We start from the raw sequence: 11,642 nt of genomic DNA on the forward strand, positions 1-11,642 counted from the left end.
GCTCAGGTACCGCCTTGCGTCTCATGCTCTTGACGTCATCAGGCGCAGCTCGCCTTCCCATTGGCCCGACCCTGAGCTCGAGCGAGCGCCCCGGGAGACGACGGGCGTCCCTTGGCAACGGCCGGCGCGTGGGGGTGGGGTGTGTACGGGTGGCAATGGCTGAGCTGAACGGGGAGGAAGGGAAGGGTTCTGTTTGGAAAGGGCATTGAGTCCTGATGAGAGACACCCGATCCCTGCTTCCAGCCCAGCCCTCCGGGTTCATACCTCAGCCTGAGTGTTAAAGAGGGAGGCGGGCCCTAGAAGAATGGGCCTGCCTGCCCAAGGGACCAGGGAATGGAATGGGGTGGGCCTGGGTGAGGGAGGGACTTGTGCGACGCTAGGCGGGGCCTGGAGTGAGCCGGCAAAAGGATGGAACCTTGTAGGATGGGGCCTTCTACGCCAGAACTTGAAAGAGGCGGAGCCTGCTAAAAGGGAAAGGCTGATTGAGGGCAGAGAATAGATGGGTGGAGCCTAAAAGGGGCAGTCCTAACTTAGATGCGCCGGGGATTGGGCAATACACAGCGCTTTCTCTGTGTTTTTTTCCCCTTATATTCTGAGGCTGCGGAGGGCGGAGCCTCCTTCGTGCTAGAGCCGAAGGGGTAGGACAGGAGGCGGGGCCTCAGCGGGGTAGAACAGGGCTGTAGGCAGAGCCCGGTCTCGCAGGTGAGGGCGGGGCAGGGCAAGAGGCGAATCCCCTGTGCAAGTGAAGTGTGGGTAGGACGCCACCTGGGGTTTCAGTCTCTAGGGCTCAGACTAGGCTCCGGCTCAGGCTCCGGCGTTTCTGTAGCTAAGAAGGAGAGACGCCGGAGTCTGAGACACGGATGACCTGCAGAGCCGCGCCCAGTGAGAGCCCGGGGGGGCCTTCCCCTCTACCCCTACCCCTCCAATAGCTAAGAGCCAAAGAATCCTCCCTTCCCTTGCCCACCCCTAGAATCCTCTCCACTCATACCTCTTGTAACCTTTCTCCTGCCTCCAACCCACACAATCATCCTCCCCAAATCTTCCATCCTTCACAATCTCCAGCATCTTCTGTCCCCCCATCTTCTTTTCCCCTCCAGAAATCCCAGTATCTTCCATCCTTCACAATCTCCAGCATCTTCTGTCCCCCCCATCTTCTTTCCCCCTCCAGAAATCCCAGAATTTTCTGTTTTCCAGCATCTTCTCTTCCCCCCCCAATCTCAAAATCTTCCCCAGAAATTAACAGAATCTTCCTCTCAGGTTCTTCTTGATCCCCCCACCCACCCTCTTCCTTTTCCACCCCCTTGACCCACAAAATCTCTCCACAGATCCCATGCCCCATCGTGTTTTCCCCACATACAGATATTCTCCCCTCCACAAAGCTGTCTAAATCCTCCTCAAGGTATCCACATAGCTAAGCTTCCTTTCTTCTGCCCACCCCCGGAATCCCATTTTCCCAAGAATCCCCTAGAATCTTCCCACAGAATCTTCCAGACTTCTTCCCACAAGGACCCTCTCAATCTCCTACCCAAAGACCCCATTTTTCCTTGTATAGATTTTTTTTTCTGTGCAGAACCCCCAGAATCAATTCAATAAGCATTTATTAAGCACCTAGTGTGTGCCAAGGACAAGGGATATAGAATCAAACACGGGGAAGGAACAAAAAAATGTTTAAGTTCTTTCAATGTGCTAGACATTATGCTAAGCACTATTTCATTTGATCCTCACAACAACCCTGGAAGTAGGTGCTATTATTATCCCCATTTTACAGTTGAAGAAACTGAGGCAGGACAGAAATTTGACCTTCCTAGGATCACACAACTAGGAAGTATCTTGAGGCTGAATTTGAACTCAGGTCTTTCAGGCCCTTTATCCACTCTATCTTGCACTCTATGTACTATGCCACCTAGCTGTCCTTGCCCTCAAAGATCTAAGAACATTCTGCTGGAAGTATTTTTCTTTTTTCCATCCTTTATCTTTTTGTGCTTTACAAGTAAGATGTGATGCAAGTTCTCCATCATTTACCCATAAGGAAACTGAAGCTAAGGGACTCAGTTTCAACACTCAATCTGCTATATTTCTATGCCTATTAGTGTGGGTAAACTTCCTCTTCCCCACACCCTTCTCCTCCAAGAATCCTCCTCTTCCGATTAGTCCTTCCTCTTCTTTCTCACAAACTCCACCAGGATTTTCTTTCCCTTCCTCCACCAAAACCCTCAAATTTCTCCCCACCCCAATCTTATATTCAACCCTCCCAAAATGATAAGATCACAGAATTTAGAACTGGGAGGGACTTTAGTCATTTAGCACAGTGGTCTCAAAGTCAAGGAGAAACAGATCCCCACAGGTGGCATATTGACTAAGAAAAAAACAAATTAACATTATTTTGTTATTTTAGCTTATTAAACATTTCCCAATTATCTTTTAATCTGGTTCAGGCTGTATTCAGGAGTTTTGGAGATGATAACTTGGACACCTCTGATCTAGTCCAACCTCTTCATTTTTTTTTCCCAACCTCTTCATTTTATAGATGAGGAAACCAGAGGGATTAAGAGGTTTGTCCAGTCACATAAATAGTATTTAATCCAGGTCTCCTTGATCCAAATCTATGCTTTTTCTGCTATGCCACAGTGGCACATCCCTCCTAGGGATCTTTGCTCTCAGACCTCCCAGACTTCAGTCAGAATCTTCCTTTGCCTTCCCAGATCCATCTCAGAATCCTCATACACAACACCCACTCTTCCTTTTCCTCCCTCTTTTGCTTCTCCTAACAATCTTCCTATTCAGAACCTATTCAGAATTCTCTACTTCTCATAGATCCTTCTCCAGGATCAACTTCTTCCCTCTCCCACCACCATAAACTGCTTAGAATTCTTCCCTGTGTAGAAACCCCCAAAATTATTCTCCCAAGTCCTCAATGATCCTGCCACCCTAGGAATCTTCATCCCCCCACCAGAGCAACCTACAGGATATTGTTTTCCTTCCTACTCCCCTAGAATCTATCTCTCTCAATCTCAATCTCTCTCTCTCTCTCTCTCTCTCTCTCTCTCTCTCCCCCCCCCTTTTCACAAGCCCCCAGGTGCTACTTTCTCCTCACCCCTTATACCTATACCATACTCCCCCATAAATTGCCCATAATCTTCTTTTTCCCACAGGATCTCCACCACTAAGAATTTGGTCTCTCATAGATGCCTCAAAATCCTTCCTCTTACTGTTTCCCCAGAATCCGTACTCCCACTGATTCCCTATACTTTTTCTTCCCAGCCCATAATCTTCCTTCTTTTGCTGGCCTCTATTTTCCTCTTCCCCTCAGAGATGCGCCGCTCCCCCTTCATAAATCCTCAAACATCCGCCTTTCCTGCCCACACATTCCCCAAAATCTTCCCCATTAATCTTTCCCCTACATGCCTACCCTAAAATGTTACCCCCTTATCAACTCTTCAGAATTCTTTTTCCCTCCCCACCAACTCTTCTTATATCTTTCCCCTCACTGATTTTCCTCTTATCCTCTTCAATCCCACAGGCCCTCCTTTTCCACTAATTCTGCAAAATCCTACCCCCCCAATCTGACTTCCCCTCAAAATTCTCCATCCCATCTTTAGCTTACTTATCCCCTCAGAATATCTATCTCCATGGACCCCACCAGAATCCTCCTTACCCACTATCCCTCAAAGTCATTCTCTTCCCATAGATCTGGTAGAATCTTTCTCATACCAAAATCATCCTCCTCCAACAGATAACTGTAGCCAGGCCTAGACTCCAGCACCATGAGTCAAGAGTCCAAAGTGAACACCAAAGAATCATCTCCTCAGGCACCTTCCAAACCCAGGTGAAAGGGGAGGGGACCCTAACATGGGGGTGGGGAGAGATGAGTAGGAAATCCCCTGAGATAGAGCCCAGGAATTAGGAGTGTAATGGGAAGAAGGATGCTCAAAGCCCAAATTCTTGGGGGATGAGAGAAGGGAAGAGGGTTTCCACTGAGAACACTGAGCCCTCAGTCCCATAACCCTCTCTTCCTGGGGGGCCTTCTTCAGCGGTCATACTCTAAAATCCCCCCTCCATTACCTCCAGGAAGTCAGTACCAGTCCTTGACCCATCGGGGGACCAGTATTACTGGTGGCTCAACACCATGGTGTTCCCAGTCATGTACAACCTCATAATCCTTGTCTGCAGGTAAGAAGAGGGAAGAAGGGCACAGAAAGAGTGTGGAGAAAGGAGAAAAGGGATTTTCTCATGCTGCTTTTTGGGAGACTCTGGGAGGAATAGAGGGGCTTTCACTACCAAGGCCCTGGATCACAACCAGCTGCAACCGGGTCCCTGTGAAAATATTCCTTGGGGGGGAAGGGGTGGCGGGGTGTGCAGCTAGGTGATGCAGTGGATAAAGCACCGGCCCTGGAGTCAGGAGGACCTGAGTTCAAATCCGACCTCAGACCCTTGAGACTTACTAGCTGTGTGACCTTGGGCAAGTCACTTAACCCTCATTGCCCCACCAAAAAAAAAGAAAGAAAGAAAAGAAAAGAAATTTCCTTCCTCTCTCCCCAGAGCCTGCTTCCCTGACCTCCAGCATGACTACTTGGTGGCCTGGCTGGTCCTGGACTATATAAGTGACCTGCTCTACTTAGTGGACATTGTTGTGCGCTTCCACACTGGTCAGTGACATACCAGCCTAGACTCCCCAAATGCCTTACAACCCTTGCTGTTCCCCCCCCCAACCCTTTGATTTCTGTTGATCTATCCCACCAACCTCTCTACTCCTATAATTCAACAGACATTTATCGAGTGCCTTCTATGTGTAAGGCATTGTGCTATTTGTTAGGGATACAAAACCAGGCCCAGACCTCAAAAAATATACATTCTAGGGGGGGTGAGGGTGGGGGTGGGGGGATTAAGCTAGCAATAAATAACTTGTACACAGATAAATAAAGTAAATATAAGACAATTTGAGCAGGGGGAGAGCACTAATAATTAGGTAGATTGGGGAAGGCTTCAGGTAGGAGGCAGCACCTCAGCTGAGATCTAGGGGAAGTATGTGAAGATGTAGAACTACAGATGAAGTACATTCTAGGCATGGGCATGGAGATAGGATCAAATGTTAAATACCATGAAAGGCTAAAAAGACCCAGAAGACTTCCCCATTAACCCCACTAAAGCCTTCTGACCCCTCTCTATCAACCCTGAAAACTTGTAAAGACCCCACTCTGGCTCTTTGTTGCATGTTCAGTACTAGAGCTAACCCTGCTATCCCTTTCTAACCTCAGGGTTCCTGGAACAGGGCATCTTGGTATTGGACAAAGGCCAGATTTCACGGCGCTATGTGCGAACGTCAAATTTTTTGTTGGATATATTGTCCCTGGTGCCCACAGACTTGGCATATTTGCGCTTGGGCCCACATATACCTACACTAAGGCTCAATCGTTTTCTTCGAGTTCCACGCCTTTTTGAGGCCTTTGACCGAACAGAGACACGTACGGCATATCCCAATGCCTTCCGAATCGCCAAACTTATGCTCTATATCTTTGTTGTCATCCACTGGAACAGCTGTCTGTATTTTGCATTGTCACGCTACCTGGGCTTTGGCCGTGATGCGTGGGTGTACCCTGACCCAGCACAGCCAGGCTTTGAACGCCTTCGTCGCCAGTACCTCTATAGTTTCTACTTCTCTACACTCATCCTCACCACTGTAGGTGACACACCACTGCCAGCCCGTGAGGAGGAGTATCTTTTTATGGTGGGTGACTTCTTGCTGGCTGTCATGGGCTTTGCCACCATAATGGGTAGCATGAGCTCAGTCATCTACAATATGAACACAGCTGATGCCGCCTTCTACCCTGACCATGCACTCGTCAAGAAATACATGAAGCTGCAGCATGTCAACCGCCGACTGGAGCGTCGAGTCATTGACTGGTGAGGGTCTGGCTTCCAAGAGAGTGGGAAGTATTGGGGCAAGGGGAGGAGCTTGGCCAGGAGGGCTCAATGACTCTTTGTTGGGTGTTTGTTTGTTTGTTTTGTTTTTTTGTTATTGTTTTTTGGTGAGGCAATTGGGGTTAAGTGACTTGCCCAGGGTCACACAGCTAGTAAGTGTCAAGTGTCTGAGGCCGGATTTGAACTCAGGTCCTCCTGACTCCAGGGCCAGTGCTCTATCCACTCCATCACCTAGCCACCCCTTCAATGACTCTTGTCTTATGGGGAGTATTTGCCTGCTGGGGCTTGTTCATTGGGAAGGCTTTGCAAGATATGAAATATCTTTTACTGGTGAGAATTCAGCCATAGGCAGAAGGAGACTAGGGGGATATCAGTGGCAAGGAGGTGGGACTCAGGGATGGGAAGCAAAGGGTGTGCCATTGACTATTGAAGACACAGTGGCAGGAGTATGGAAGTACAAGGGAAGAAATGGGAAAGGAGAGGAAAGCAGAAAAGGATGTAGAGGGATGAAGGCACGTCTCATAAAACTGGGAGAGGAGATACCAACTTGGACCACCACTTGTCAGAGAAGGAGAGGCAATGTCATGGAGTGGAAAAAATCACTGGATTTGGGATTAGAGGTGCCTGGTTTTGAATCTCAGCCCTGCCAGTCACTTCTAAAACCTTAAAAATAAGGGTAGGGGTAGCTAGATGGCACAGTGGATAGAGCACCGGCCCTGGAGTCAGGAGTATCTGAGTTCAAATCCGGCCTCAGACACTTAACACTTACTAGCTGTGTGACCCTGGGCAAGTCACTTAATCCTCACTTAATTGCCTCACTTAAAAAAAATAATAAAAAATAAGGGTAAACTTGAATAAGGAACGGAATTGTTCTGGATCTCGATTTCCCCATGTATAAAAGGAAGTTGGACTCAGATCCCTTCTAACTCTAAATCCTATAATCCTATGATGTTAATGAAGAGATTTTTATTTAGGAATGGTCTAGACCAGCTAGCCCTTCTAGCTTTAAGATTTGGGGATTCTGTGAGCCAATCAGTCAATGAGCAATTATTAAGCATGTAATATGTATCAGGCAATGTACTAAGGACTGAGGTTACAAAGAAAGACACACAAACCCAACCTTATTCCCAGAGAACTCACATTCTAATGGGGGAAACAACATGTAACCAATCAGATACATATGAGATATATATAGAATAGATGAAGGGGGACATTAGTGGCTGGGAGGACTGGGAAAGAGCCCCTGCAGAAGATGGCATTTGAGCTGAGTATTGAAGGGAGCCAGGGTAACTCAGAAACAGAGGGGAAGAGGCAGAGCCTTCCAGGAATGGGAGGCAGATCTTGCATGGCCTTGGAGATGCTGGATGGAGTTTCTTTTTCAAAGAGCTACAGTGAGGCCAGTGTAGCTGGATGGTAGAGTTCATGGAGGAAAGGAAGGTGTAAGAGGGCTGGGAAAGTAAGGAGGCGTCAGGTAAGGAGGGTGACCTGAGGTGATTTTTCTAAATCATACATCTGTCTATTCCCCCTGTCCCTGATACCCTGCTCAAGAAGCTCCTCCCTATGACCTCCAGAATCTCTTCTACAAAAAAGGATCTTACAATCTAGAACTGGAAAGAAACATAGAAATCATGTATATCCCATTAGCACTCGAGTTTCCTAAGGGCCAGAACCTTTTTCACTTTCTCCTTGTATTTTTTTTGGGGGGGGGGGTTGAGACAATTGGGGTTAAGTGACTTGCCCAGGGTCACACAGCTAGTAAATGCCAAGTGTCTGAGTCTGGATTTGAACTCAGGTCCTCCTGAATCCAGGGCCAGTGCTCTATCACTGCGCCACCTAGCTGCCCCTCTCCTTATATTTTCAATGCTCAGCACAGTGCCTAGCACAGAGTAAATGCTTAATTAATGCTTGTTGCATTTTATAGATGAAGAGACTGTGGCCCAAGAAGAACAGTGATTTGCCAAAGTTCCTACAGATAAGTTAGTAAAGCCAAAATGGGAACAGAGGCTTCTGACTCCAAATTCAGCTCTCCTTCCACCACACTGAGCTTGTCCTGTACAGGGTCCTGGGACTGTTAGATTCCCAGACTTTGGCATGTGACAGACCAGATGTGCCCATGCATGTGTGAAGCTCCACTTCTCACCTAAACCTAGAACTTCCTGATCGAAGGCAAGATTCAGCATTGCTCCTGGGAGATGTCAAAAAAACCTGTGCATGGCTTAATAAGAATGGTAGCGGATGTTGATACAGTTCTTTAAAGTTTTCAAAGTGGTCTGCATAAGTTATCTCATTGGGTTGAAGAAGACTTTTGACAAGTACAAACAGTAAGAGCTCAGGAAAGAGAAGGATTGTTTGAAGAAACTGGGGGTGTTTAACTAAAAGGAAGACTTAGGGGACACATGATCAGCATCTTCAAGTATCTGAAGAGCAGCTGTATTAGAGAAGAAAAATCAGACTAGTTTTGCTTGGCAGACTTAGGAGCAATGGATAGAAGCTGCAAAGAGGCAGATTTCAGTCCCAGGTAAGAAAACAGTTCCTAAAAGTTAGAGCTGACCCAAAGGGAAATTGGCTCCTTGGGAGATATCATTTCTTCTTACTGGAGGACTTCCAGGTGAGGGTGGGTCACACTCCCATATCTGTAGAAGGGATTCTTATCAGGCTACTGGTTAGATTAGATAAAGTCAGACTATTAGCCTCCATAGTCTGAGATTTTGTGATTCTTAAAGGAGCTAGGATCTGATCTGGTCCCCATGAAGAAACAGGTAATGTTGGGCCAAGCAGAGTATCTGGGCTTGAGCAGAGGCAGCAAGGTGCGGGTCATGTGGCAGATCCTTCTGCCCATGACCCACCACCACCTCTGTTACCACTCTAGGTACCAACACCTACAGATTAACAAGAAAATGACAAATGAGGTGGCGATCCTACAGCACCTGCCTGAGCGCCTTCGAGCTGAGGTTGCAGTATCCGTGCACCTGCCCACCCTAAGTCGCGTGCAGATCTTCCAGAACTGTGAGGCCAGCCTCCTGGAAGAGCTGGTACTAAAGCTGCAGCCCCAGACCTATTCACCAGGAGAATATGTGTGCCGTAAGGGTGATATCGGCCGTGAAATGTACATCATCCGGGAAGGCCAGTTGGCTGTGGTGGCTGATGATGGTGTTACCCAATATGCAGTGCTGGGTGCTGGGCTTTACTTCGGGGAGATCAGCATCATAAATATCAAAGGTGGGACAATGGGGGTGACTCAAATGATAGCCCACGAAAGGGACTCCTGGCTCCATTTGGGGCTAAGGATGCTCTAGATCCTGAGTCTAGAAGAACTCCTGGGAAAGAGATTCATGGCTCAAAGACCTAGGGAGTATTGGGTAGGGGTTGGTGAAGAGACCTAAGGATGGTACTCCTTATTTAATACTTGAAAAGAGGGAAAAAAACAAACAAACAAAAAGATAGGGGCGGCTAGGTGGCTCAGTGGATAAAGCACCAGCCCTGGATTCAGGAGTACCTGAGTTCAAATCCGACCTCAGACACTTGACACTTACTAGCTGTGTGACCCTGGGCAAGTCACTTAACCCCCATTGCCCTGCCCAAAAAAAAAAAAAAGAGGGGGGATCCAGAGGTGGCCTTCAGAGGGAAGGCCTGAGAGACAGGTCTGTCTTCCAGGTATTGTGGCCAATAAAACAATGTGTTGAAGAGTCTTTCCTTGGGAAGAGAACCAGATAAAAGGTTTTAATGGATGAGGGACAGGGTGAACTTTAAGGGAGGGACTTGAGGAATAGAGGAGTCTTAGTTGTAGTCAAAGGACTTTACTTCCCATACACTTACTCCCACTCTTCCCTTGGGTCACTCTATATAACAATGTCCTACTTGCCATTCCACCACAGGGAATATGTCTGGTAACCGTAGGACTGCAAACATCAAGAGTCTGGGCTACTCAGACCTGTTCTGCCTGAGTAAGGAGGACCTTCGAGAAGTGCTGAGTGAGTACCCACAAGCCCAGGCTGTCATGGAGGAGAAGGGCCGAGAGATCCTGCTCAAGATGAACAAGCTGGATGTGAATGCAGAGGCAGCTGAGATAGCACTGCAGGAGGCTACAGACAGCCGCCTGCGGGGTCTTGATCAGCAGCTAGATGAGCTGCAGACCAAGTTTGCCCGCCTCTTGGCTGAACTGGAGTCCAGCGCCCTCAAGATAGCATATCGCATTGAGCGACTGGAGTGGCAGACCCGTGAGTGGCCAGCTCCTGAGGAGCCTGGGGCAGGGGCTGACGATGAAGGGGATGGTGGCGAGGAGAAGGCCTCTTAGGCTCAAGGTCATACACACGCGTGTACACACACAAACACACACACATACACACACACATTCCCCCTTGACTTTAGCTTTAGGGTAACCCACTATAACCTTCACCTTTGGATGACACAAACATCAGAGGAGCCCCAGAGATAGAGGAAACCCTCTGTAGATACTCCATCATGTCCCAACAACCAGACTACATAGGCAGTGAGAGTGAGAACCTACTTATTCTCCTTTGCCCACAAAGAGGAGAAAGATGAAAAAACAGAAACTCAACCTCTCTTTGCACTGCCACATTAATTAGCACACAGTGAGCCACTGACAATTCTGATAGAAGCACGCCTGTATGTTAATCCATGGATATACACTGAAGTTCTCACACACATTCATACCAGTTTTCTCAGTCTTTTACAGAGATAATCACAGTCACATATCCCTATGAACACATGTGCACAGTCACATTACATATGCATTCACTTTTTTTCCCAAATAGCAAAATATTTAGAGTAGAATAGCAAAAATAAACAACAAGGGAAAGACAAGGAGCAAATCATTCTTGGCCTCCCCCAAAATGAAGACATGCAGTCCTCCATAGCTAGGTTTCTACTCTACAGAAGGAGAAAATACTTCCATGAAAAGGCCATGTATATCCTTTTAAGTCTCATGTTTCTCTCAGTCAGACAATCCCAGCATTTCTCAGTCTGAGACCTTCATCACAAAGCTTGCCTTCCAGGAAATCCCAGGCTCCCATAAGGGTAACAGAAATGACATTGAGTGCACAATGGCTATGTTGCATTCCAATAAAGTATTTTGAACTTTTCAAGTGTCTTTGGTGGCTGTAGGCCAAAGAAGAGCTTTATAGATTGGGGGTGGGAGATGGGTGTGGAGTATGCCTACAGGACTTCTCCCACTCCAAATCTGGAAAATAGAGAGATTGAGGCATGGAGGCCAGAAGGCATAAAAATCTCTCCAGGCAATGTAATCCAGTAGGTGGAGATAGCACAGTATGCAACAATATAGTAAAAGTTTGTGGACAAAACCTTCTGACCCTTCTACCCAAAGACTTTCTCAGTCTTGAAGTCTTGTATTTCAATGCCAGCACAAAGACTTGCCACTTCAGAGCTATGATTTGTACTTTCAGTAGTTCTGGCTCTCAACCTTGTCTCTGAGGATTATTGATGAATACTCAGAAGTCTATTGGAATTTCAGGGCAAACACAGTGCGGAGGATGTTCTATGGAGTTTGAAAGGTCCTAAAGTATCAGAGTGTTTTAAGACCAGTGGCTATGATAAAATTGCATTATAGTTTTCATGGTGCCTTATTCTATTCCAGAAAATCAGCCATTTGTCTTTTGCCCTCATGTTTTAGAATGGTCTTCAGACTTCAAATGTTCCTTTATCCCAACTTCTCCCATTTGACCCACCCTGTATTACCTCTACTC

The 11,642-nt window shown here is 47.2% G+C and overlaps 1 protein-coding gene across 1 annotated transcript; it reads left to right on the top strand.

Moving 5' to 3' along the window:
• The first annotated feature begins 65 nt into the window (after positions 1-65).
• On the top strand, positions 66-10,927 carry CNGA4 (cyclic nucleotide gated channel subunit alpha 4). The gene is made up of 7 exons (XM_043995112.1): positions 66-139; positions 3,734-3,826; positions 4,069-4,170; positions 4,540-4,646; positions 5,256-5,901; positions 8,789-9,138; positions 9,795-10,927. Exons 2-7 carry the CDS (start codon positions 3,765-3,767, stop codon positions 10,211-10,213), a joined length of 1,686 nt encoding a protein of 561 aa, XP_043851047.1. The 5' UTR covers positions 66-139; positions 3,734-3,764; the 3' UTR covers positions 10,214-10,927.
• The last annotated feature ends 715 nt before the right edge of the window (positions 10,928-11,642 follow it).

This window comes from Dromiciops gliroides, chromosome 3 (genome assembly GCF_019393635.1).
Source record: "Dromiciops gliroides isolate mDroGli1 chromosome 3, mDroGli1.pri, whole genome shotgun sequence".
NCBI classification, from domain to species: domain Eukaryota; kingdom Metazoa; phylum Chordata; class Mammalia; order Microbiotheria; family Microbiotheriidae; genus Dromiciops; species Dromiciops gliroides.

Bases quoted from the DNA above. Each gene is read 5' to 3' on its own strand.
- CNGA4 (XM_043995112.1), top strand. From the start codon at position 3,765: ATGAGTCAAGAGTCCAAAGTGAACACCAAAGAATCATCTCCTCAGGCA. The intron at 4,171-4,539 runs GTAAGAAGAGGG...CTCTCTCCCCAG, and splicing joins CTCATAATCCTTGTCTGCAG to AGCCTGCTTCCCTGACCTCC. The intron at 4,647-5,255 runs GTCAGTGACATA...TTCTAACCTCAG, and splicing joins TGTTGTGCGCTTCCACACTG to GGTTCCTGGAACAGGGCATC.